This window comes from Antechinus flavipes, chromosome 4 (genome assembly GCF_016432865.1).
Source record: "Antechinus flavipes isolate AdamAnt ecotype Samford, QLD, Australia chromosome 4, AdamAnt_v2, whole genome shotgun sequence".
Lineage (NCBI taxonomy): Eukaryota > Metazoa > Chordata > Mammalia > Dasyuromorphia > Dasyuridae > Antechinus > Antechinus flavipes.
Window position 1 is genome coordinate 47,215,199 of NC_067401.1, and position 27,343 is coordinate 47,242,541.

Below are 27,343 nucleotides of genomic sequence, written 5' to 3' on the forward strand. Positions count from 1 at the left end.
TCTACAAAGTACCCACTTTCTATAGATATATAAAAGATGCTGTGGGGGAAGGTAGTGGAAATAAAAGGTCTGCTCCCTGCCCTTGAAAACTTTTACTACTTAATCAGAATATTAATTAATAGAGCTTAAAAAAACTGAAAATAAAGGAGACAAGGGTAAAAAAGAGGACTCATAAAATCATAGGATCATTTATTTAAAGCTGGAAGTTATCTAGTCTAACACTTTTATTATACAGATGAAGAAACAGAGGCCTAAGGAAGTTAATATCAAATAGTATTAGTATTAAATATTAGTAAGTAGCAAAGATGGCAATCTGAACGTGGGGCCTGTGACTCAAGAACTGCAGTAGTAGATTTATGAGCATTGGCGATCTCATTCATTGTTCCATGAGTACTGTTTATTATAATTGCTGCTCAAGGCCAATCCCAAGAAAAAAGGCATGCTAAAAAGACCCTTATGATTATATTGTCTTGTTTGTAGATGGAGTTACCTGTCTTTCAGTGGCCCAACTATCCCTACCTAAACTGGGGCATTCCATGAGACAAGGCTAATACTTGAACTATCTATCTTGTTGAATTGTTTTGGGGAATCAAATGAGCCAGTGTATTTATTCAAAGTGCTTTATAACTTTAAAATGAAACATTATTCAAGACCAATCAAAATGGCCATTCCTCCATGAAATAAAGTTATTTGCACTTCCCACAAAGCAATAAGTAAAACAATGAAATATGGAGAACATTTATGAAGAAATCTGAGTGTGTGAGAAGGTCAAATGAGTTTTTGCTTGTGCAATAGCATTTTCACCTGCTTCCTTGATGTTAGGGGCAACATTTCTAATGGCCTGGAGGAAATAAATGATTGTTTTCTATACTGGTGAAAGGAATGGTCTCTAAATAATTATCATGTTAAAAGTGTGACCTAGGGCCAAGTCACCAAACCCCTCTGGACCTTATTTCCTCATTTGTAAAACGGGCAGATTGGACTAGTTATACTTAAGGTATGTCTGAGTTATGACTAAGTAATTTTGTTATTATAAAAATAAATTACAGGATTCTAGAAAAACAACCACTTGGGAAGCAAAACCTTGATCAGAGTATTGAGTCATTTAAGAGAGTTTGTAAGGAGAAAAGTGGGAAGGATTGGTAGCTGAACCCAGAAAAAAAAATCATCATTTATTGGTCTACCCAGAGAAGGTCAAGATGACCTTGTAATGCCAAGATGAAAAACAGAGAACGACAATGGGGAAAGGAGATTGAATATAGGAAAATGGCATAGATCTTCTAAATGTATGTAGATTCTAGAAGAAATTGACCCCAAATACTGCCTAATGTGGTAGAAAGAACCCCAAAATTGGAGTATGATGACCTAGATATAAATCACAGACTCTTTCCATCTCTCCAACCTCACTATATTACCTCACTATTAGACTTCCTATATCTCAGCTTCATCACTGCCTACCATTTGGGCATTTCATGAACAAGGCAAATACTTGGAGCAGAACTGTTTTGGGTAATTAATTTAGCCAATATAAACAAAATACTTTATAGCCTTAAAGCTCAATATAAATGCCAATTCTTGTTAGGTTGGGACAAGAGACAAAACAGTTAGACTGGCAGGATGAGCCTATCAACTGTATAATAAATATGCTTCAGGCAAACTGAAAGAGATCTGGGTCTGGGTCAAGAGTAAGTGATGAAATTTGAAGAATTCCTTGAAAATACTCCATCCAAAAATCCAAAAAAACAAGGATCAGTGGGAGAAGTCCTGAAATCTGGGCTCATAGATCTGGAATGAGAAGAAATTTCATAGGCTAAATCCAAGCCTGTTATTTTTACAGATGAGAAAATTGAGGTTTGAAGTTAAGTGACTGGCCTTTTTGGTGAGCAGTTCCATCACTGGAGGGTTGTGAACCCAGGTCTAGAGCCAAGGATCTTTCTATTATACCAAGCCTGAAGGCCAGATAATACAAAATGAAGATGGAACTTCCAAAGGGATTTGGAATCATATTTGGAGTCAAAGGGCCTGGCTGTCAGAAAGGTCCTGGTAACATAATCTAACATCCAAAGAAAGAATTTTTAGAGGCACCAGAGGAAAATGTCTACAGAACTAGAAGCCTCAGGTCCAGAGAAAAGACTAGGAGATCAGTTCCAGAAGCCCTGAGAAATCTAGTAGCTTTATCAAATCAAACTAATTTAAGCAAGTAAAGAGCCTAGATTAATGCCTCAGAAAAGTAGAACTTATTCAATGGACTGGAGACTGGGATAGAGGGGATGACTAAAAAATAAAACTAGCTTTTGTTCTATTCACATGTACTTAATACAAGAGAAAGGGGTTAGCTTTTAAGGCTTTCATAACTTTAATCACTTCCTCAATACTTATGAAAGGGTTAAAAAACACACATACAATTCCTTACTATACCTTAGTGAAAGCAAGATATAGGAAAAGTGGGGAATAATGCATAATAATTATAATGATAACTAACATTCATAGAGTGCTTACCATGTGCCAGTCACTGTGCTAAGTACTCTACTCATTTGATCCTCACAACAACCCTGGGAGGTAGGTGTTAGACCATTTTAAAATGAAGAAATAGAGACAGGAATAAATTAAGTATCTTGCCTAAGATCACACAGCTAGTAAGTGTCTGAAGGCATATTTGAACTCAGGTCTTCTGACTCTAGCCCTGGTGCTCTAACTACTGGGCTACCCATCTATGTTCTCTACCACAAGAAGCCAAGAGAAAGGATTCCAAGATTAGAGAAAAAGCAGTGACAGTAACAACCAAGACAGGGACTCAGGGAGGTCAAGATGTGAGAATTGTGAGTAGAAGAAAATGGGAATGTGGAAGCAGTAAGAACTGACTAGACCAAGTGCATTAGAACCTACTCTATGTCATCCTTTTTTTTTTTTTTTGTCCTCAAGTTTACTTCCTTAGCTCATCTCACATCCATCCCTTTCTTTACACCCAAATAGCCATCACTCTAAATCCGTAGCTCAGGTTCATATTATCTGCTCCTCTGAGCTACCAAAACAGCCCCCTAATTAGTCTCACTCCTTCTAGTTTCTCACATATGTAATCTACACAATTTCCAAAATAATCTCCTCCTAAATTACAGGTTGGTCAATTTTATTCTCCTGCTAAAAAAAAAAAAAAATCTTCCATGGCTCCCTATCACCTCCTGGGTAAAATATAAATTTCTCTGCCTTTGTTTAAATTCTCCATTAATCATTTCCACATACCTTATCTTATGTCACGCCATTCACAAAGTCTGTGATCTAGATCTCAATTTCTTAAAACGTAGCTCATGATTCCATATAAGGTTTTGCAACTGAATTTGGGGGTTTTGAAATTATGATTTATTATCAGTAAATGTTTGATTTGTATTCCTATTTTACATATTTACATAGTGGAGTCACAAAAAATTTCTTGGATGAAAAGGGGAAAAATTTAAGAAATCCTATCTAGACAAAGCAGATTTTTGGTGGTTTCTATTCAACAGACTTATCTTCTTTTCCCCCTGAATCAATAGTATTTTATTTTTCCAATTACATGTGAAGACTATTTTCAACATTCATTTTTTTATTATAGCTTTTTATTTACAAGATATATGCACGAGTAATTCTTCAGCATTGACCCTTGCAAAAAACCTTCTGTTCCAACTTTTCCCCTCCTTCTCCCCATCCTCTCCCCTAGATGGCAGGTAGACCAATACATGTTAACTATGTTAAAATATATATGAAATCCAACATATGTATTCATATTTATACATTTATCTTGCTACACAAGAAAAATAGATCCAGAAAGAAAGAAAAACCTTAGAAGGAAAACAAAAATGCAAGCAAACAATAACAAAAAGAGTAGTAATGCTATATTGTTGTCCACACTCATTTCCCATAGTTCTCTCTTTGGGTGTAGTTGATTCTCTTCATTACTAAACAACTGGAACTAGTCTGAATCATCTCATTGTTGAAAAGAGTCATGTCCATCAGAATTGATCATCGTATAATCTTCTTGTTGCTGTGTATAATGATATCTTGATTCTGTTTATTTCACTTAGCATCAATTCATGTAAGTCTCTCCAGGCCTTTCTGAAATCATCCTGTTGGTCATTTCTTACAGAACAATAATATTTCATAACATTCACATACCATAACTTATTCAGCCATTTTCCAACCAATGGGCATCCCTTCAGCTTCCAGTTTCTTGCCACTACAAAGAGAGCTGCCACAAACATTTTTGCACATGTGAGTCCCTTTCCCTCCTTTAAAATCTCTTTGGGATAAAAGCCTAGCAGAAACACTGCTGGGTCAAAGGGTATGCACAATTTGATAATCAACATTCATTTTTGTAAGATTTTGTGTTCCAAATTTCTCCTCCCCCCACCCCAAGACAGCAGGCAAATGATGTAGGTTATACATGTACAATAATGCCAAACATAATTCCATATTTGTCACATTGTAAAATAAAAATCAGAACAAAAGAGAAAAATAAGAAGAAAGAAAAAACAACAAAAAAGTGAAAATAGTAAGTTTTGATCTGCATTCAGTCTCTACAGTTCTTTCTCTGGACATGGTTGGTATTTTCCATTATAAGTCAATTGGAACTGGTTTGGATCATCATATTGCTGAGAAGAGTTAAGTCTATCATAGTGGATTTCAACTGCTTATCTTTTACCTCTGAACAGCTGCGGTCAGGGACTGTTTTTGATTTCTTTTTATCTCTACCAGTTAGCCCAGTGAAGGTTGGGAACACAGCAGATAGAGCTCTGGACCAGAGTCAGGAAAACCCGAATTCTAATCCTGCTTTATAGATTGACTAGGCAAGCAGTTAACCTCTGTCTACCTCAGTTTCCTCATCTGTGAGATGGGTTTAACAATAGCAGTGACCTCCCAGGATTGTTGTAAGGATCAAAATAGAAGATAATTATAAAGCACTTAGTACAGTGTCTGGTACATTGTAAGAGCTATATAAATATTGATTATCATTGACCAGATCATCCCTGATGCCTTCATTAAAGTACTTTCTCATCTCTAACTTTCAGAGCTTTCATCATCTTCCTTTTGATGCAGAACTAAGTAAGCAGATCCAAAAGAATAGCTATACCGAGAACTGCAACAATATAAATAAAAAGATCAATAAAAGGAGGCTTCTGTTACTCCTAGGAAAGAGAAGGAAACAAGCATTTGTTAAGTACCTGCTATGAACTAAGCACTGTGTTAAATACTTTATAAATAAATATTAACTCATTGGATGCTTATAACAAATCTGGGAAGTTGGTGCATTATCCCCCATTTTATAATTGAGGAAACTAAGGAAGACAGAGGTTAAGAGATTTGCCTAGTAAATGTCTGAGAACACATTTGAATTCAGATTCTTTCTGACTCCAGGCCCAGCTCTCTTTGCACTGGGCCACAAAAACCAATGAGTCCTAGAGAGGAGAATAAAACATAATCCCTTCTTCATCAGAAAGGGAGGCAGCTGAGGATAGACTATTGTACAATGAGCAGACGAGGCTTCAGTATTAGCTATTTTTGCTTTATTGTTTTTTGTTTGTTTTCATCATGAAGGAAGTGTGAGGTCTGTTAGCCTAGGGTGTGAAGTGTAAAATGACTATATGATAAAAATATCATTAAAATTTGGCTTCCTTTCTTTGTAAAGGTGTCATTTGTTTTATGAAACCTTTCCAAATGCCTCACAGTTTCAAATAATCTTTCTTCTAATTAATTCCTATTACATTTATATTCTGGATCAGATTCATAACCAGGAGTAGGGCAGACTGGTATTGTAGATAGATGGCTAGGCTTGCAAGCTATAAATATGGGTTCACATCCTAAATTCTCAAATAATTTCATGACCCTCACAAGTCATTTAGCTTTTAGGTGCCTCTAGCACTTATCTCACTAAATAATTAAAATGTAATCTGTATTGATAGAAAGGATTTCTACTCCAGGGGTTCACGATACTGATGAAATGAGATAGTATTCATATATAAGGTGTCCCAAAAGTCTTCATGCAGTTCTAATCTATTGTCCTTATCTGAAAACAGGATCTATCTTCCTTGAAAAGTGTAAAATCTTTGGGAGGGGGGGATTACCGATTGTCTCTGGACTTGTATCCTTAATCCTTAGGGCAGTGCCTTATATAAAGTAGGTACTTAAAATGTTTAATTATCTGAAATGAATCATGTAACCCTCAATTTTTTTTTTCCTATATCTGGGCAAAGCTCAATTCTCCTATATGCAAGTGTCCTGGTTTCATATCTATCCTAGCTATAGGATCTTATGACCACCATCTTGGACTAATATAATAGTTCCTAAGAAGCCTAAATGCTTCTATCCTCTTCCTCCTCCAATCTATACTTCATACTTATTGCCAGGATAACCTTTCTGCTTAAATCTAGTCATACTATTCTGCTGAAAAATCTTCAGGGGCTCCTTAGTACCCACTGATTGAAATGAAAATTTCTTATCCTGGCATTAAAGGCTTTTGTAATCTGGGGCTTTTCTGTCTTTCCAATTCACTCTCATATTATCTAGAGCCATATATAATATAATCTAGCCAAATAAAACTATTCTTTTTCTCTGAATACACTGAATTAATGGTATTCATTATACCACAAATAACCTTCCCAACCTTGCCTTTAAAGTTCAGCTCAAATCAACCTCTTCTTTAAGGTCTTAAATGATTTCCCCCTATTGCTAATGACCTTCCACCTTGCATCTTAAAGATCTTCATTTTAGAATGCTCACACACATTTGTCATTCAATACTTCCCTGTCATATGTACTGCTAAAACCCAGTTTTAATATCTCATCCTGGCCTGGAGGTGATCTTGGGATCTCAAATACTGTGCTAAGGGACCATAAGCTTCAAAAAGTCCTTTCAAGCATGGGAAAGCTCCAAATACGGAGCAATTCTCCAAAGCAAATCCCGGAGCAAAAAATCCAGCAATTACACTGGTCTCTTCAAAGACTGGCCTACCTATATTTGGAGATGTTCATTTCCAAGTAAAGTATGATGAAAAACAACTCTCTTCTGAGGACTGGTGATCTGGATTCTTATCTATTCTGTCTTTTATCTTGTAATCAATTTATGTATATGTTATATCTTCCCTAATCAGATGAGAGATCTTTAAGGGGAAAGAATGTACTTGATAAGTACTTAATAAATGTTTGTTATCACAGATTCTTGAAGTAGGGGACATTATATTTATCCGTGTTTATATCTTTGCCCTCTATGGATATATGTGGCTCTTGTCAGTGAATATATATATAGGTTTATGTGATCCCCGCCTGCTTCACTAATGCAGAAATTATGTTCTCTCTAGAGCTGATGTTGGGCAGGAGTAGGCCAGTGCTCTTTATCAAGCAAAAACTTAGTGTTTGTTGGATAGACTATAACATTTGTATGTGTGCACATCATATACATATACACACACACACACATATATAGTATGACTAGAATGTAATTTGATATTTTTAAAAAGTAAACAAGCCAGAACACAAACAAATGTGTATTTTTCCTTTCAAAGTACATGTAACTAAGTGGCATGGTGACATAGCCTCTAATCACTACTACCAGATTGCTGAGGATGGTGGATTTCTTAAATTCTGGAGTTCTGAGTTGCACTAAGCTAAAACAATTAGATCTCTGCACTAAATCTAAACTCATACTGATACTGTTTCCAAAAACAGAATGTTGCCACGTTGCCTAAAGGAGGGCAAACAGGCCCAGGTCAGAGACATATTTGATTTAAAGTAGGATTTGGTCCATGAGTGACTGCTGCATTTCTGATCTGGGCAAGATGGGGGACAGGGGAATCAAGTTTCAAAATTTAAATAACAATAATAAAAATAACAAAGTAAGTATGATTGCAGTGATTTGGGGAGGAGACACAGTTATTTCAAAAACGCTGCCCCCGGTTGCAATATTTTTTTAAAAAGTTCTTAAAACTTGGGAATTGCTTTCATACTTTGTTTATGAGAAAGTTTTACTAATTTATTCAGTCTTTATTTTGGACCCCAAATAGTACCATATGCCTTATTCAAAAGCACTGGTTCTGAATGCCCTTTGGCTATTTAAGAAAAAAATAATTTAGTTTGATCCAGAAGTCTTTCAGAGCTTCAGGCTGCTGGATAAAGTTGATGGTTAGCTGAGCCCCATCAGAGCTTGGCAAAAACAAGGGCTGACTATAAAGGTGGGAGAGTTGGACTTATAAATTGCCTCTGCAGGCAATTCTGAAGAGAAGAGTTCCAAAAAAATGCTTTAAGAAAAAGGCTGCTTTCATTAGAGAAGTATATTATCTTCCTCAAGCCCCAAGAGACTGTTTTAAAGGCCAGGATTTCAGCAGGTGCCTTTGTTAAAAAATGATTAATTTTCACCAGGAGAGTGAAATTTAACCTACTCTAAAAAATCTTTGGTTTGAGGTACTTAATATTTTATCATTTTTTTGTGTAGGAGATGGGAGCAGTTTTCAGATGTGTAGGGAATTCCCATTGTGGAGAATCCCTCCATAAATATAGATGTGTTTATTTGCATATCATTATTAACTGTACCTGACAGCCCTTGACTGTTATGAGGATTATATGAGATACATATGCAAAGTGCTTTTTAACTCTTAAAGCATTATATAAATACTAGATGTTGCTATTATAAGCAGAGCAACTATAATTTTTTGACTTGTTTTGATGATCATTTCATCCTTAGAAAGGTAAAGGAACCAACATGAAGAACTAGTTGCTGGGGTGAAAAAAATCAGATTCTTGGTAGGAAGTAAGTATCCCACCAGAGACTTTGCGGTAGAAAAGGTAAAGCATCACATATACCAGAGATCTTAGATGAATAGGCTTCAAAGTGTTCATAGAAAGGAAGGCTAGAATCCCATGGCCTAAAACTCTACAGGAAAGATCGAGGGAAAGTAAAATTCTGGAAACAATGTTGAGGAAGAAAAAAAGGGAAAGTCATCTAGAACCCAGCTTCTTAAATTATAGTTTGCAACTCCATATGGGGTCATATAAATGAAATGTGAGGGTCACAAATTGTGATTATTAGTATACCTATTTTATATATCTATATACCAAAGTCACATAAAAATTTCTCGGGCAAACAGGGGTGTGAGTGGAAAAGATTATGTAGCTCTAGCTCTAGAACCTAATGTAGATGCACAATCTACATCAATCAATTTAGATCAATTTTAAAAATTAAATAAAACTGCCCTTTTTGTAGTGGAAAGAAACTGAAAACTGAGTGGATGTCCATCAGTTGGAAAATGGCTGAATAAGTTATGGTATATAAATGTTATGGAATATTATTGTTCTGTAAGAAATGATCAGCAGAAAGTTAATCATTTCAGAGAAGTCTGGAGAGACTTAAATGAACTGATGCTAAGTGAAATGAGCAAAAACTGAAGATCATTATACATAGCAACAACAAGATTATATGATGATCAATTCTGATGGATGTGGCTCTTTTCAACAAAGAGATGATTCAGACTAGTCCCAATAGGCTTGTGATGAAGAGAGCCATCTATATCCAGAGTTCTGCTGTAGCAACTGGGGGTGGATCACAACATAGAATTTTCACTCTTTTTGTTGTGGTTTGCATGAATTTTATTCTCATTTAAAAATTTTTTTGATCTGATTTTTCTTGGACAGCAAGATAATTGTATAAATATGTATACCGATATTGAATTTAAAATGTATTTATTTTTTTACCACGTTTAACATATATTGGATTGTATGCCATCTAGGAGAGGAGGTGGGGGGAAGGAGGGATAAACTGGAACATAATATTTTTCAAGGGTTAATGCTGAAAAATTATCCTTGTGGGGGCAGCTAGGAAGTGCAATAGATAGAGCATCAGCCCTGAAGTCAGGAGGCTCTGAGTGCAAATCTGATCTTAGACACTTAACAAATGTGACCTCAGACCTTTACTAGATGTATGACCCTGGGCAAGTCACTTAACCCCAATTGCCTCAGGGGTGGGGGGAAGAAAAAAAAAATTCTCCTTACATATGTTTTGAAAATAAGAAACTTCAATAAAAATAAAAAATAAAAAGTTAACACAATCAATGTGTCAGTTCAGCCATCCTTGATTCCTCACTCACTGTCATTCCTATTTCTAATATATTGCCAGTTCTATCATTCTACCTTCATAGTATCTCTTGTACATACCCCCTTCTCTCCTCTGACTCCATCACTATCCTACTGTAAGTCCTTCTTACCTCACATATCAGCTGGACTGAGTGGTCTTTCTGACTAAAGTCTCTCTTTATTCCATTTTCTACTAGGCTATCAAACTGATCTCCTAAAAGTATAGGTCTCACTATGTCATCCTTACAGATCATAAACTTCAGAAGTTTCCTATTACTTTGAGGATCTGATATAAAAGCCTCTCTTGCCATTCAATGTCCTTCATCACCTGGCCCCTCAGCTTTCAAATATTTCTTCACCTGATTCCTACCACATGCTATGGAACCCAGGGACACTAGCTCCTTGTTGTTCCTGGCACAAGATACTCCTTTTCCCATCTGCAGATATTTTTACTGGCTGTTTCTCATGCATGCATTTTTCTTACTCTTCATCTCAATCTCCTTGCTTCCATTTAAGATTCAGATCAAATCCTACTTTCTGCAAGAAGCCTTTCTTTGTTTTCAGTTATTTCAGTCATGTCTGACTCTTCATGAATCCATTTGGGGTTTCTTGGCAAAGACAATGGAGAGTAGTTTGCTATTTCCTTCTCCAGTTCATTTTACAGATGAGGAAACTGAGGCAAATAGGCTTAAGGACTTGCCTAGGGTCTCACAGTTTGTAAAGGTCTGAGATCAGATTTGAACTCATAAAGATGAAAATTCCTGGCTTTAGACTCAGTGCTTTCTGCACTATGGCACCACCTAGCTGCTGCAGAAGACATTCTAGAATCCCCTTAATGTTAATGACTTCTCTATACAGATTATCTTCAAATTATTCCAAATATAGCTTATTTGCACCTAGCTGTTTACATATCATCTCTCCTATTAGATCCTATTGAGAGCAGATACTATTTTTTGTCTTTGTATCCCTTGAGCTTACTACAATGCCTGCCACATAGTAGATGTTTAACAGATACTTGTTGATTTGACTTTACCTAGATTTTTAGGAAAGCATTTAGCCAAAGAGAAATATGGATTAGGTAATGGTGGATTTAGAAGTGGTTGAATGGCTAGAGCCAAAGACAAGTTGTATAATGATTATATGTCAACTTGAAAAACCTCCAATAAAATATTCCATAGATCTGTACTTGTTTTATGACACTAAATATTTTTATCAGTATCACAGATGATGACATAGGTAGGTTGCATCTAAATTTGTGAATGATGCAAAATTGAGAGGGGGCAGTTAATATAATGGAGACCAGAACTGAAACTCAAAAAGATTTTAATAGATAGGATATTGAATCAACTGGACCAGGAAATGACAAAGATGGAGAATCCAAACTGGAGGAGATCTCTGAGATAATTTGATCTCTGTTCTACATCTCAAGAAAGACAATCTAGAGCCTAGTCAGCAGACTGTAACAGAACAGTAAAAAATAAATTTCCTTTTTGGTGATGTTTTCTGTTCATTGTGTCCTGTTCCTTCTGACTGCTTTCCAGAAGAAATTATTCATAATCTCAAGGCTTGAGGCTTCTGTATAGTCTAAAAACTCTGACCTTTTTGTATTTCTCAAAACTGAGCCATATTTTCCAATATATTTTTCACTTTCCTCTCCTTGCTGACCTTTGCATGGATGTTTTAGAATATCAAAGTGTATGCTGACTTGGTTTAGAACTAGAAGTTCTTAACTTTTTGTGTGTCAGGACCTGACAATTCTAGGGGAGTCTATGTACCCCTTCTTAGAGTACTTTCAAAAAATGCATAGTATTGGTACATGAATGTTATGAATATTAGTGTTCTATAATAAACAATCAGCAGAATGATTTCAGAGAGGCCTGGAGAGGCTTACATGAACTGATGCTGAGTGAAGTGAATAGAACTAAGAGAACATTGTACACAACAACAAGATTATAAGATGATCAATTCTGATGGATGTGGCTCTTTTCAACAATAAGGTGATTCAGGCTAGTTCCAATGCCTTTGTGATGGAAAGGGCCATCTGTATCCATAGAGAGGACTTTGGGACTGAGTGTGGATCACAACAGAATATTTTCACTTTTTCTGTCGTATACTTGTATTTTGTTTTCTTTCCCATGTTTTTCCTTTTTGATCTGATGTTACTTGTTCAGCATGATAATTGTACAAATATGTATAGAAGAACTGCACATGTTTAACATATACTGGATTAATTGCTGTCTAGGGTGGGAAGAAGGAAAAAAAATTTGGAACACAGGTTTTGCAAGGGTGAATGTTGAAAACTCATGCATGTTTTTAAAATAAAAAAAAGCTTTAATAAAAATAAGTTCATGACTCCAGGTTAAGAACTCCTAGTTTATTTATTTTTATATAGCATTTTTTAAAATTAAAGTTTATGCATAGATAATTTTTCAACATTGACCTTTGCATAGCTTTGTGCTCCAAATTTTTCCTTTCTTCCCACTATTTCCTCCCCTAGATGGCAAGCAATCCAATATATGTTATACATGTTAAAATATGTAAAGAACTCCTAGTTTAAAGAATGTTGTCACATTCTTAAAATTTCTCTAATTACTCATCCTTTGTAAAAGATAATCAGTAGAAATTACCTTTAAGAAGAACTGAATTAGTGTGGAATAGTGGAAAAGGCATCAGACTTGGAATCAAGAAGAAGTGGGTGACACTTGTGACAATTACTATATGATCATCATCAAATTATTTATACTATGCTTCAATTTCTCTATTGTAAAATGGGGATGTTAATAGTAATTATGGTATCTACTTCAAAGGGCTACTGTAAGGACCAAATGAAATATTCTATCTAAAGTGCTTTGCAAAGCTTAAAGTGCTATATAAACCCTAATTATTATTTTTACTTCTGCTCTTCATGACTATGCAAGATGAGATATCCAAGTATTCCATGAAATTATATTCCATATTGCATAGGTGGTGGGTGATAAAACACAACTCCACCAGTTCCTTTGTTTGCCTTTCCAAAAAGTGTCTCCAAGAGCCATCCTTCCATTTACCTGGAACTTCCTTTTATCTTCTGATGATGCTTACTGTGGGACTATTGACATTCATAAATTCAGTTCCTTTAAAATAATGTCCATTTTTTGGATCAATGAACAAAGATTATAATAAGTTAATGATTATGTAAATTATCTAAAAATGTAGTTCTTAGTACTTTTCGCCAACTTGAAAGCACATCCAGGGCCATAAAATTTTTTATTTTCTTTATTTTCTGGGTCGCAATGGCCAAAAAATTTATCATTTAGTGGTCAACTTAAAAGTGATGAGCTCTTCTGTGCTAGGTTGGTCCTTAGAGATACCACAGCTAAGACAATAAAATATAGTTTTCTTAGGCTAAGAATTCTTAATAAGATCAAAGGTGATCACAATTGGATTAAGAGAAAAATACACTGAAAAACTTGAAAATTTCATAATAGTTAAGATGTTATATTTTAATTTTCTTTTTAAAAATTGCCTACAAATAAAAATAAATATATCAAGAAATTTATTAAGGCTATTAAAAAACACAACCTAGTATATAGAAGCTGTTATGGTTTCTTTTATTGAAACATGTTTTTGAGGAATAGAATCTTATCAGTGTCAATAATCCCATAAGACTCCCTCCACAGATGCAGATTGGAAGCTCTGTAGAAGCTTATAAGGATGGAAAATTGCCTAGGATATCAAACACTTAAATGACCCTTCTAGTGTGTATCTAAGGCAGTACATCAGCCCAGGCTTCCCTGACTCCCAATCAACCCCCCTACTTACTATATAGCATTCAGCCTCTTTTGGTCTAAAATTATATTTTAAAAATTTGTTCTCTATTTTCACAATCCTGTAATATTAACTTTATATCAAGAGCTTTACATCTATCTATGTATCTATCTATCATTTATCCCTCTATCGATGTATCTATTTATTCATCCATCCATCCATCCATCCATTTCTTTAATTTTCTTTATATCAAGAGCTCACTTCAAACAATGAATATCTATAAAATGTATACATTAGTCATCTATCGAAAAGCTAAAAAGTATTAGAAAACTGATAAAGAATTACTTCTTAATCAAGCAAGCAAGGTTCCTCTAGGTAATAGTATTCATTTTCTTAAGACTCCTGCAATGCTTAAATTAAAATTAAAGAAAAAAAAACTTACAGTGACAAGAGAAAGACCACTGTTCCCTGCAGGTTAACGACAACTGCAAGCGTTCTCCAGGAGCGAATGAAGTATCCTAGCAGGGCATACTGGGCAATTCCTACCGCAAAAAACAGCCCACCGATGGATCCTAGTTCGTGGAGAAGACAAGTATTACTAGAGAAAGAACATTCCACAAGATCATTTCTGATCGAAGACAATGTGAGAAATCCTTTCCAGTTGTAAAGTTCTCAATGAAACTGACAATTAAAGGACAATTTTAAAATAGAATGATATGCAAATATCAAGCAATGAGAGTTATAATGCAAAGATGGGGAAAGGGATAAATTATTGGGATAGAAAAAATAAATATGGGAACCATAACAGTACAGGCAGTGTAACAATGGCTTTTTAAGAAGCATCCAAATTATTTTGTTATACTAGAATATTGTTGGACTGAATAATGATGAAAATTAATAGGCCAATGGCTGGACCTTAGAAATCAGGGGCAGCTAGGTGTGCAATGGAAATCATTTGGGACTAAGGGAAGCCTGAGTTCACATCTGGATGACTTTAAGCAAGGCACTTAATTTCTATTGTTCCAATAACAAAAAAAGAAAAGAAAAGAAAGGGGGAAAAAAAGAAATCACTTAAGTGGATGTTTGGAAGCTTTTGTTTCATTTATTTTTACTTTCATATTGGATTTGACCGATGTTAAAATACCATGTCTCTTTTGAAATGTTGGATCAATGCAATAGATAGATAGATCAATGCACGAGTTTTGGACTCAGGGGGATTTGAGTTCAAATTCCACCTCAGACACTTAACATTTATTAGTTGTTAACCTTAATTAGCCCTAATTGCCTTGCCAAAAAAAAAAATTAGGCCAAAGCATAAAGATATTACTGTAATCATCCACAAACCAGATTCTGAACTTGAAATGATAGGAAGGGCACTGAATTAAATTCTTTATAATATACAACATATGTATCTCCTATACATTAGTCTGCCTCCTTCCTCTCCCCCCACAATAAGTATTTTCACAAAGATGTATTCTATTATAATAAAGCTCTTTTAGGTTTCATTGTTGTTGAGGCATTTTTCAGTTGTATCCAACTCTTCATGATGCCATTTGAGTTTTCTTGGAAGAGATAATGGAGTAGTTTGCCATTTCCTTTTCTAGTTCATTTTACAGATGAGGAAACTGAGACAAAAAGGATGAAGTTACTTGCTCAGAGTCACACATCTAGTAAGTGTCCAAATCCAGAGTTGAATTCTGGAAAGAGTCTTCCTAGCTCCAGGCTCAGTACTCTATTCACTAAGCCACCTAATTGCCCTCTAGATTTCACTGCATATCCCTAAATAACAGTACTTTGAGTAACAAAAATATAAACTCTTCAGCTTGGCATTTAAAACTCTTCACAATGAGATCTCATCCTACCCTTCTAATATTACATTCCATTATTGCCTTTCACGCATTTGATATTCTAGACAAACTGGTTTGCTTGGTATTTCCTAAACATAGTGTGATATCTATTTTCTTAAACTTTTCCAGAGACTATGACCATCATTATAGTACCTTTAGGTACTAATAGGGCCAAATGGCCAAATGGAATGCTGCAGAAAAGATAGAATCAAGGGGAATGTGTTTTATCTTTCTTTAACTGTGAAGAATTATGAGGTAAACTGTGGAGAATACAGAGAAAAAAAAGGAAGAAAGTCCTTTCTTGTTAAAACTATCTTAATTGATATATTATGAAGAAACATTTTAAAAAGAAGTCTATCACAAGTATCATCAGGAAGTGGTTGTCTGAAGATATTTTAGAAAGTGTTTCTTTTGATGCCTAAAGAATGGGTGAAGAAAAAGGATTAACATAATTTATTTCCTGAGACATTGAATTAACTCATTTTAAGAAATATGAAGAAAATACCTGACAGACTTTAATTAACATCTGTAGTAGACTGAATGCCAAAATTATATTTCTAGATGTGAAGAAAAGACATCTGCTGTTCTACTAAGGTTTTGAGATAAATTTAGGTATAGTCTTTCTCATAGCCAAAATATTATAAATCATGTTTTATTATTGATTTAATTTGTTAACAAAATATATATTCAATAATTATAATAAATGGTTATCTACAGCAGATTAAGTAATTTAATACAGAAAAATATGAGCTATTAATTTTGGAAGCTTTATTTAATAATTACATCTTACCTACACTATTTTTTTTTTTTTGCTTTGGCATTTGGGATTAAGTAACTTGTCCAGGGTCACACATAGGAAGTGTTAAGAGTTTGAGATCAGATTTAAGCTCAGGTCCTCCTGACTTTAGGGCTGATGCTCTATCCACTGAGCCACCTAGTTGTCCTTGCCTACACTATTATAATAGAATTGAACTTCTCACTACTTCAATATATCCTACACTCAGTTGCTGAAATGACCTTTTTAAAGTATAAGTCCGACTATGTCACTCCCCTACCCAAGAAATACAAGTAGCTCCCTATTAGATTTATGATTAAATATAAATCTTCTGTTTGTCATTTAAAGTTCTGCATAATTGGATGAATTCTCTCATAAAATGGAAGTGTATAACAGACTGCATTAAAAGCCAGAATCCTACATTATGTTGTTTACAAAAAACACATTTAAAGCAGAATGCTATAAAGAGTAAAGGTACAAAGCTAGAGCAGAACCAATTATGTTTCAGCTGAAGTAAAAAAAAAAAAAAAGGGTAATGATCCTGATCTCAGATCAAGCAGAAGCAAAAATAGATTTAATTAAAAGAGATAAGGAAGGAAATTACATTTTGCTAAAAGGTGACAATTAAGTAATATAAATACTAAACATATTTGCATCAAGTGTATAGCATCCAAACTTGCCTAGAGGGGAAGAAGAAATAGACAGCAAAACTGTAGTAGTGGGGGATTTCAACTTTGCTCTATCAGAACTAGATAAAATGAACTACAAAATAAATAAGAAGGAAGGAATTTGTGGCCAAAGAACTATTGTGAAATGCAAAATGGATAATTTTGATTATATTAAGTTAAAAAGTTTTTGTATAAACAAAACCAATGCAGATAAGATTAGAAGGGAAGCAAAAAACTGGGGGGAAATTTTACATTCAAGGGTACTGATAAAGTCATCATTTCTGAAATATATAGAGAATTGACTCAAATTTATAAGAATACAAATCATCCTCCAACTGATAAATGGCCAAAGGATAAGAACGACAATTTTCAGATGAAGAAATTAAAACTATTTCTAGTCCTATGAGAAAATGCTGTAAATCACTATTGATCAGAGAAATGCAAATTAAGACAACTTTGAGGAACCATTACACATCTCTCAGATTGGCTATGATGACAGGAAAAGATAATGATAAATCTTTGGAAAAGATGTGGGAAAACTGGAACATTAATACATTCTTGGTGGAGTTATGAAGTGATCCAACCATTCTGGAGAGCAAATTGGAACTATGACCAAAGGGTTATCAAACTGTGCATACTCTTTGATCTGGCAGTGTTTCTACTGGGTCTGTATCTCAAAGAGATCATTAAAAAGGGAAAAGGACTCATATGAGCAAAAATGTTTGTGGCAGCCCTTTTTATAATGGCAAGAAACTGGAAACTGAATGGATGCCCATCAGTAGGGGAAGGGCTAAATAAATTATGGTATATGAATGTTATGGAATATTATTGTACTCTAAGAAATGATCAGCAGGATGATATCAGAGACGCCTGGAGAGACTTACATGAACTGATGCTGAGTGAAGTGAGTAGAATCAAGAGAACATTGTATACAACAACAAGATTATACGATGATCAATTTTGAGAGACATGGTTTTTTTTTTCAACAACGAGATGATTCAGGCCAGTTCCAATGGTCTTGTGATGAAAAGAGCCATCTACATGTAGAGAGGACTATGGGGACTGAGTGTGGATCACAACATTGCATTTTTACTTTTTTGTTGTTGTTTGCTTGTATTTTATTTTCATTCTCATTTTTTTCCCTTTTTGATCTGATTTTTCTCATGCAACATAATTGTGGAGATATGTCTAGAAGAATTGCACATGTTTAACATATATTAGATTACTTGTCATTTAGGGGTAGGGGGAAGGGAGGAAGAAAAAAATTGGAACATAAGATTTTGCAAGGGTAAATGTTGAAAACTATCTTTGCATGTTTTGAAAATAAGCTATTATTTTAAAAAGAAAAAAGTTTTTAAAAGTTCTGCATAACTTGGTTTCTTCCTACTTTCCAATTTTCTTAGACATTCTTCTTTTCCATATGTGCTATGGTCTAGCTACACAGGTATTTCTACTACAGGCTAAACATCAGATACTAGATCTCACTGGCTGTCCCTCATGTGAGAAATGATCTCACCCTCCCTCAATTTCTACTCCCATCTTCCTTGGCTTCCTTCAAGACTCAGCTCAAATCCAATGAACTACAAAAGGTCTTTTCTAGTCCCTCTGTGACCTCATCTTCCTCCCCGACAGCTGCTAATGTCTTTCTTTTTGCAATTACCTTCCATCTATACTTCGTATATTTTATATTTAACTAATTATGTGCACGTTATTTCCACTAGAAAGGGGTGAGTTTCTTGAGAACAAAACTTGTTTGTACTTTTTGAATCCCTAGAATTTAAAATAGTAGCTGGAACACAGAAGGAATTAATAAATGCTTTGATTTATTAATTGAAAAGGAAGAGTGTTCATTAAGGCTAGAAAGGTAGCATAGAAAAAAATTACAAAGGGTCTTGAATGCCAGGATGAAGAACTAATATTTTATTCTACAAGTAATGGTAAGTAACTGAGAATCTAAGAGGGAAAATGAAATAATCATATGTATTAGAAAGATAATTTAGGCAACTATATGAAGAGTACAGAGGAAAAGGCATAAAATGAATATGGAGAACTCAGGAGGAATTTATTAAATCAAATAAAAAGTAATTATGACCTAGTTTAGGGTGATGGCAGTAGGAGTAGAAAGGAGAAGGAAAATAAAAGATAGATGATAGGTATAAAACAGAAAGACATGTGAAACTAAGTAGATTCTGGGATTAAAAAATAAGAGAGTTGATGTTCTACTCTTTTCTTTCTCCTTTTTACGTTAGTGTATTCTGTTTACCCTCTCTTATTTTACCCCTCTTTAAGTTCTCAAAGAAAAATCAATTTTCTCTGCACCCTAGTCTCAGAATCTCTCATTTTCTTATTTAACTCCCTTAATTTTCTTTTCCAATTATATGTAAAGATAGTTTCCAACATTCATTTTTGTAAGATTTTGTTTTCCAAATTTTTTCCTCCCTTCCAGCCTCCCTCGCCAAGACAACCAGCAATCTGATATAGGTTAAACATGCGTAATCCATTTAAATATATTTCCATATTTATCAATGTTGTGATGCCAGGATTTTGAACCTGGTTACGTAATCGGTGAAATTTGCTCCCCCAGCAGCAGCCAAATGGGTTCCTTTTTTTTAAAGAAATTTATTTTTATTTTGAACTAAGAAAAAGTAACAGTAGTGGATATGTAACCCGTTTTTTAAAAAAATATATGATAAAATCTACATTATTTTCAAAACTGTTCTCTTCATCTGTGTGTTCAAATGAACTTCCCTCTGTCTTCTGTATACTTTAAAAATATTACAATGTTATATTTTATCACCATGGTAACCTTGTTCACTTCCCTACCTCTCTCCCCTCAATTTAAAACTGAGAAAAAAAAAAAAAGAAAAATCAAACAGTCTAATACAATTAATTTACATAGTGTTCATGTCCAAAAATGCATGTCTCTCCCTTTATCTTGTGTCCATCACTACTCTGTCAACGGGAGGATAATAAACTTTATCAGAGGTCCTCTGGAGACAATGTAAAGTACTTAAATCTTTCCTTTTCTTCCTTCACTTAATAGCATTTTATTTTTTCCAATTATATGTAAATATAGTTTTCAACATTTACTTTTATAGGATTTTGATTTCCATTTTTACCCTCCCTCCCATGAGGATGAATGCAATCTGATATGGATTATACATGTACAATCATATTAAACATATTTTTAAATCTTTCAAAATTTAATTTCTTTTCAATGTTGCTGCTCTGTTTAATGCAGCCTCCTGGTTCTGCCAACTTCATCTGATATCAATTCATACTACTCAGAATCCTCTAAAATTATCTCTTTTATCATTTCTTACAGTACAAGAATATCCCATTACATTTGCATACCTCATTTTGTTTATTCACTTGCCCATTACCTAAGAGGTAATCTAAGTCCCACACACCTATAAGTTCCTTTTGTCCCCTCTGGTCCCTTCTCTTCTTTCTCTCTATTCCCTTTTTTCTCCCTTTAACTCTTTCTTCAGGACCAGGAAGTTTTGTTTTGCTTGTGACTACTCCCTCTCTCATTAACCTCCCTCACCATTTCACTCTTCAACCTCATTTGTTTTCCTGTTGAATTTGTCATATTACTACATCAAACTATATTGTATGTGGTCCACATTCCCCTCTCTTTTTCAGATAAGAGTGCAATTTATCTAATGCTTATTCTCCCCACACCTGTATGTCTATATATCCTTCTTATATGCTATTGTAAAAAAGTTCTAGTCCTTTCTTCCTCATTTCTACATTAGTACATTGCTTATCCTCCCTTCTTTTACCCCTCTTTAAATCCTCAAAGAAAAACCAATTTTCTCTGAAGCCCCAGCCTCAGAACTTCTCATTTTCTTATTTGATTCCCTTAACATCAACTCCCTTTGAAGTTATTAATGTTCTAAAGGATACTTGTTTCTTCTCTTTCAGAATGTTAAAAGTGCTCCTTCTAATTAGTCAAGTAAATTCATCTTCCTAGGTTTCTCTGGATTTATGTGTTTTTATTTCCAAATTCACATTAAGCTCTTAAAAAAAAATCAGAAATGTAGCCTCTATTCTAAGAAAGGTCCATATTTTTTCCTGTAAGATAACACTCAGCTTTGCAAAGTAAATTTTGTTTGTAAACCTATTTCTTTTGACTTTTTGAATATCAAATTCTCTTATAAGACATCTTCTCATTTAAAGTGATAGTTGCTGTGATGGACTTAGTTTTTCTCAGCAATGTGGTTATCCAAGACAATTCCAACAGACTTGAATGGAAAATGCCATCTCCCTCCAGAGAAATACCTATGGAATCTGATATGGATCAAAGCATATATTTTCACCTTTTTTGTTTGTTTGTATGCTTTTTTCTTTTTCACATTTTTTCCCTTTTTGATCTGATTTTTCTTACACAACATGACAAACATGTAAATAAATACATTTAGAAAGATTGTACATGATTTAACCTATATCAGATTACTGTTGTCTTGGGAAGGGAGAAAAAAATTGGAACACAAAGTCTTACAAAAAATTAATAGAGAAAATTATCTTTTTATGTATTTGGAAAAAAATACTATTGAGAAAAAAGTAAAAGTTGTAAGATCTTATATAATCCTGATTACAATTCTTGAGATACTTCTTTCAGGATATTTGCAGTATATATTTTTTTCTTCTGATGTGGACGTTTTAGTTTTTAAGCTATGATATCCCAGAGACTTCCTTTTGGAGTCTCTTTCAAGAGATCATCAAGTGGATTCTTTCTAGATTTACTTTGTCCTCTAGTTCTAATAGATCTAGTCAGTTTTAATTTATGATTTTTTTATTTTGAAATATATATTTTGGCTTTTAAAAAATCTACTTCTAGAGTTGAATGGTACTTACATTGTTTCTCCTTGAGTTATCATCTAAGTCAATTGTTTCTGATATCATATACTTTATATATTTTTCTATATTTAAATATTTTGATTTTGTCCCAATATTTTTTGCTGTCTCATAGAATAACATTTCTCTTTAGTCTATTTTAGTTTATAAATAGTTCATTTTTTAGGTAAAGTTTATTGTTTTCTAAGATACTTATTCTTCTTTTAATTCTTTTATTTCAGAGACTTTTTCATTTTTTTTTATTTCTTGTATCACTTATTCTAGGTATTCATGTAGTCCTTGTGTAAAATTCATACATTTAATCTTCATTACTGCTACTATGAATTAGATAATCAATCAAGTTGGCTTTTTCTTATTTCCTCTCTACTTGCTCCTGGTCAATAAGACTGGATCATGAGTCCTACTGGTTCACCAAAAATAGATTTTATTTTCTTTTAAAACTGTGCTTTAAAAAAATATCCAATCAGAGCCTTTATGTTATATTCTGACCATCAACCTAGCTATGTTGTGAGATGTTCAAAATCCCCAGAAGGATGGATGCCAGGAAAAGATTTTTTAAAAATAACAATATATGCAAAGAATTGTTATGGTCTGTATCAGTGGTGAGAATACTAAAGAAAATAAATACTCTGAAACACTGAAAGAAGGAAAATAAAAACTAAAATGGGGACAAAGTGCATATCTTGACATACTAAAGAGACAAAAAACCAATTAAATTGAAAGTTTATCTAATTTTCATGAGCCAATAGAAGGGCATTCTGGATCAACCAGAAAAGAATTTTTATTTTTATTTAAATAGTGAGAGAAAGAGAGCATAATATTGTGGAAAGAATCAATTTAAGTCCCCAAGTACAAATCCCTTTTCTGATATTTAATATCTATGTAACATTGGACAAGTCAGTCTGCTTGGTTTGCAAATGGCCTTATCTGTACAATAACAGGTGTTAGACTAAATAGCCTCTCAGGTCCTTTCCAGCTTAAGGCTTATGACCTATAGACTTATAAACCTATAGACTGTTCAAATCTTGCCTCTGCATAAAACTAGTCAAGTATTCTTGGAGTAATAATATAATCTCTCAGTACCTTAGTCAATTCTCTAAGACAGATTGCCAATTTGTATATGTGAAAGGAATTTCCAGACAAGAAATTTCTCATACTTAATAAATCAGAGGACCAAAGCAAAAAATAAAATATTTATCTATCTATATACCTTTCTCTCTCTCTCTCCCTTGCCCCTCTTTCTCCCCAACCAACCTTCTATATCCTTATCTATCTATTCATCCATTCATTTGTCTCTCTCTAACCAACCATTCATCTGTATGCTTACCTATCCATCCATTTATCCACCCATCCATCTATCTATATCATTATCTATCTCTATATCTATCCATCCATCTATCTCCCTATCTATCTCTATATCTCCATATATTCATCCATCTATATTCATATCTATCTGTCTATGTATCTTTTTCTATATCTATTCATCCATTTGTTTGTTTCTCTCTCTCTCAACAACCATCTATATCCTTATCTATCTATCCATCCATCTATTTGCCTGTCTCTATCCAACCATCCATTTATATTCTTATCTGTCTATTCATCCATCCAGTTGTCTATCCATCCATCCATTTGTTCATCCATCTGTCTATTTACCTATCATCTATATATCTACATCTATCCATCCATCTATATCCCTATCTAGCTCTATACATCCATCCATCTGTATCTTTATCTGTCTATGTGTCTATCTCTATATCTATCCATCCATTCATCTGTTTCTCTCCCCCTCCCTACATCTATCCATTCATCTATCTCTATCTATTGCTATACATATATCTATCTATCCATTTATCTAGATCCATATCAATCTATTATAACAAATGAAAAAATTTAGCTGAAAGAATGATTATCTCTGGCACTCCTTTTTTTAACACATATCAAGGTATATGGAATAAGTGCCAAATATACCCCCCATACCCACCTACACAGAGCACAAAGGAAGAGCCTCTTCAGAATCACTTCTTCCTAACACCTTTCCAGCGCTTGACATAAAAGATAAAGTTGCTGTACCACTGGGATTATGTAGAGGTCATCCTGTGTACTCCACTCATTTAAAAGATAAGGACAATTAGGTCCAAGGAGGGCAAGTGTCTTGGCTATGGCCACACAAGTAATAAGTGTCAGTCGGGATCTGAACTTAGATCACTTGGCTCCAGAGGCAGTAATTTTTGCCCTACACCATACTTTCAACAACAGAATCACCACAGTTTTTTCAGTCCTCTGTAAAAGGCATCCATACACCTATCTCTGTTTTAACCTTCCAGTTTAGCAATCTTACTGGCTTCACAAGTACCAAATTTTTAACCTTTGATATGAACAGATTCAAGGATGAATAGAAAGGGGACAGAAGAGAAAGAGGAATTCTCATGTTTAAATGCGGATTATTCTATGCCTTTTTATTTCTGTTGACCAATAATAAGGACAGAAACCAGGGGGCCTTGTTTACTGACCAACACAAGTAAATTTGATAGGAACAGGACACCACAAATTGAATGGGAATGAATTACTTCTCACTAACTTTTTGCAAAAGATTAAGTAAACAAAAATAAAATCCATAGATAAATCAATATGGAAAACTGGAATAATGAAAAATATAGATGATTCTTAATTGAATGATGGTTAAGATTTTAGTAGTAATTTAAAACTGTCCTAGAGTCTTCTCTATTTAAATTTAATAACAGAAACAAGATTGTTGCTAATTCCCTTGTTAATTATAGCTAGATTACACTCTTGCAATTGGAAAATACATTTTAAAATGTTCACTTACTAATTTTCTTTTTAAATCATTAATATCTTTTTGTTTTTATGTAGTCTTAATTTCCTAATATAGCCATCTTTTCTACTGTATAGTGAGATCCCTTGGAACAAAGAATAACAAAAGAGGGATAAAAAGCAATTTAATAAAATTAACCAACATTTCAGTAGAGAAATATTTAATGTTTCACATCCATAGCCTCTTATCTCTAAAAAAGAAGGGAAGGTGATGCATTACTACTGCTTAGCATAATACCAGAAATAAGGTACTATTTGATTCCTTTTGGATAAAAATGTTCTCTTCTGTTTCCAAGTGCAAGATTAAACTATGTCTCTTACCAGTTATAAATAGCAGAATGGGCAGAGTTTGGAAGGACTGTCAATTTTTTGCTCAACCAAAGTCACTTCTTTATGAAGGCAGCAAAGACCAGGAGGTATGGCCAGGGAAGTTAGAGCTGATTTTCAATTTGCTCAGCAGCCCATCTCTAATAACCATACATATTGACTGATCTTCATTTATTTCTCCTCTAGGCTCTGACGGCTAATTTAGCTGGACTATGGGGGGAACAGGGATCCATTTCTGTCAAATCCTCTCCTTTTCCACTCAATTCCTTATGATGATATAGTAGACAAAGTGTTGGACATGGAATCAAGAAGACCTGGGTGTACATCCAATTATGAGCAAGTCATTTAATCTCTCCCTGGGTCTCAGTTTCCTCATTTGTAAAATGGGGAAAATAAATATTTATGGTATTTTACCTTTCCAGACTTCAATTCCTTCACTGTAAAATGAAGATAATAAAGAGTTATGGCACCTACTTAAAAAGTTGTGATGGGGCTCAAAAAAGAGAAGTGCAAAACTACATGTGGGAGTAAATCAGCATGGTACATATGCATTCATCCCTTAAATAGTTTTGTATTCATTAGAACTTGAATTCATCAGGTGGATCACAAGTTTCCTGGGCCACATTCTACAACATAAAAATCCTCCTTTTTGCAATATGAGAAGACGTGCCTGGATGGGCAATAAGATTTGCAAAGCCTTTCTCCTAGGGCAACATTTTATGCCAATAAAGTAAAGAATAAAGATTGCTGTTTTCTGAGCCCCTGTATCTGCATCTGTAAATAAGATGGTAACACTGGATGATTGCTGAGGTCCTTCATCTTTCTGTTATGAGTTTGGGAGTCTTAAGTGCTAGCAAAGAAGAGGGAGATAGAATACCTAGGTTCTGACCTTTGTTATAGCACTAATTCACTGTATAACTGGGGTCAATTACTTCATTTTTCTGGGCCTAAATTCTCATTTGTAAAATGAAAGTTTGTCAAAAGCATATACTTCAAACCAAACGCTAACATTGTTTGTAATGGAAAAACACCAGAAACTTCCCCAAGTAAAAATAAGATTAAAGTAGCAAGGACGTCCTTTCTTCTCATTCTGAATATACACACTAGAGGAAATAGTAACTATAGCAATGAGAAAAGAAAACAATATTAAAAATGTAAACACTGGCAAGGAGAATTTGATTTTATCACTTATTATTGAAACTAAATAGTGGCATAGACATAATCCACTAATGTGGATCAATATGTAATGATCAACTGTGATGGATTTGGCTCTTTTCAACAATGAGGCAATTCCAATAGACTTGTTTTTTTGTTTCTTTTTTTCCTTTTCCTTTTTTTAATTAAAGATTTATTTTCAAAATATATACATGAATAATTTTTGACATTTATCTCTACCAAACCCTGCGTTCTAATTTTTTTCCTTCCATTTCCCCACCCCCTCCTCCAGTCAGCAAATGATCCAATATATGTTAAACATATGCAATTCCTCTATACATATTTCCACAAATATTATGCTGCACAAGAAAAGTCAGATCAAAAAGAAAAAAAATGAAAAAAAAAAACAAACAAAATGTAAGCAAACAACAATAAAAAGAGTGAAAATACTATGGTGTGGTCCTCATTCAGTTCCTACTGTCCTCTCTGTGGGTGCAGATGGCTTTCCTCATCACAAGACCTTTGTAACTGGTCTGAATCACCTCACTGTTGATGAGAGCCATGTCCATCAGAACTGATCATCATATAATCTTGCTGTTGCCATGTACAATGATCTCCTGGTTCTACTCATTTCATTTAACATCACTTCTTGTAAATCTCTCCAGGCCTCTCTGAAATCATCCTGTTGATTATTTCTTAAAAAACAATAATATTCCATAACATTCATATACTGTAACTTGTTCAGCCCTTCTCCAACTGATGGGCATCCACTCAGTTTCCAGTTCCTTGCCACTAAAAAAAGGGCTCCCACAAATATTTTTGCACATGTGGGTCCCAGCATTTGAGGGGAACTAACAAGAGATGCAGGCTAATGCATTGTTAATGGAAATGCAGAATGCTAATAATTCTGGAAAACAATTTAGCCTGAGAGGGGGGAAGGGATTAAATTGTCCAAATCCTTTAATCCAGCAATCCCATTACTCAGCATATGCCCCAAGGAAGTTAAAAATAGACATAATGGTCCACTATATAACATAATAT

The 27,343-nt window shown here is 34.2% G+C and overlaps 1 protein-coding gene across 1 annotated transcript in view; it reads right to left on the minus strand.

Moving 5' to 3' along the window:
* SLC22A15 (solute carrier family 22 member 15) overlaps window positions 1-27,343 on the minus strand; it is a 90,973-nt gene that overhangs the window by 32,371 nt on the left and 31,259 nt on the right. Inside the window, exon 5 of the mRNA XM_051992935.1 lies at window positions 14,281-14,410. Within this exon, the coding sequence (XP_051848895.1) occupies window positions 14,281-14,410 (130 nt within the window). The remainder of the gene's footprint in view (window positions 1-14,280; window positions 14,411-27,343) is intronic.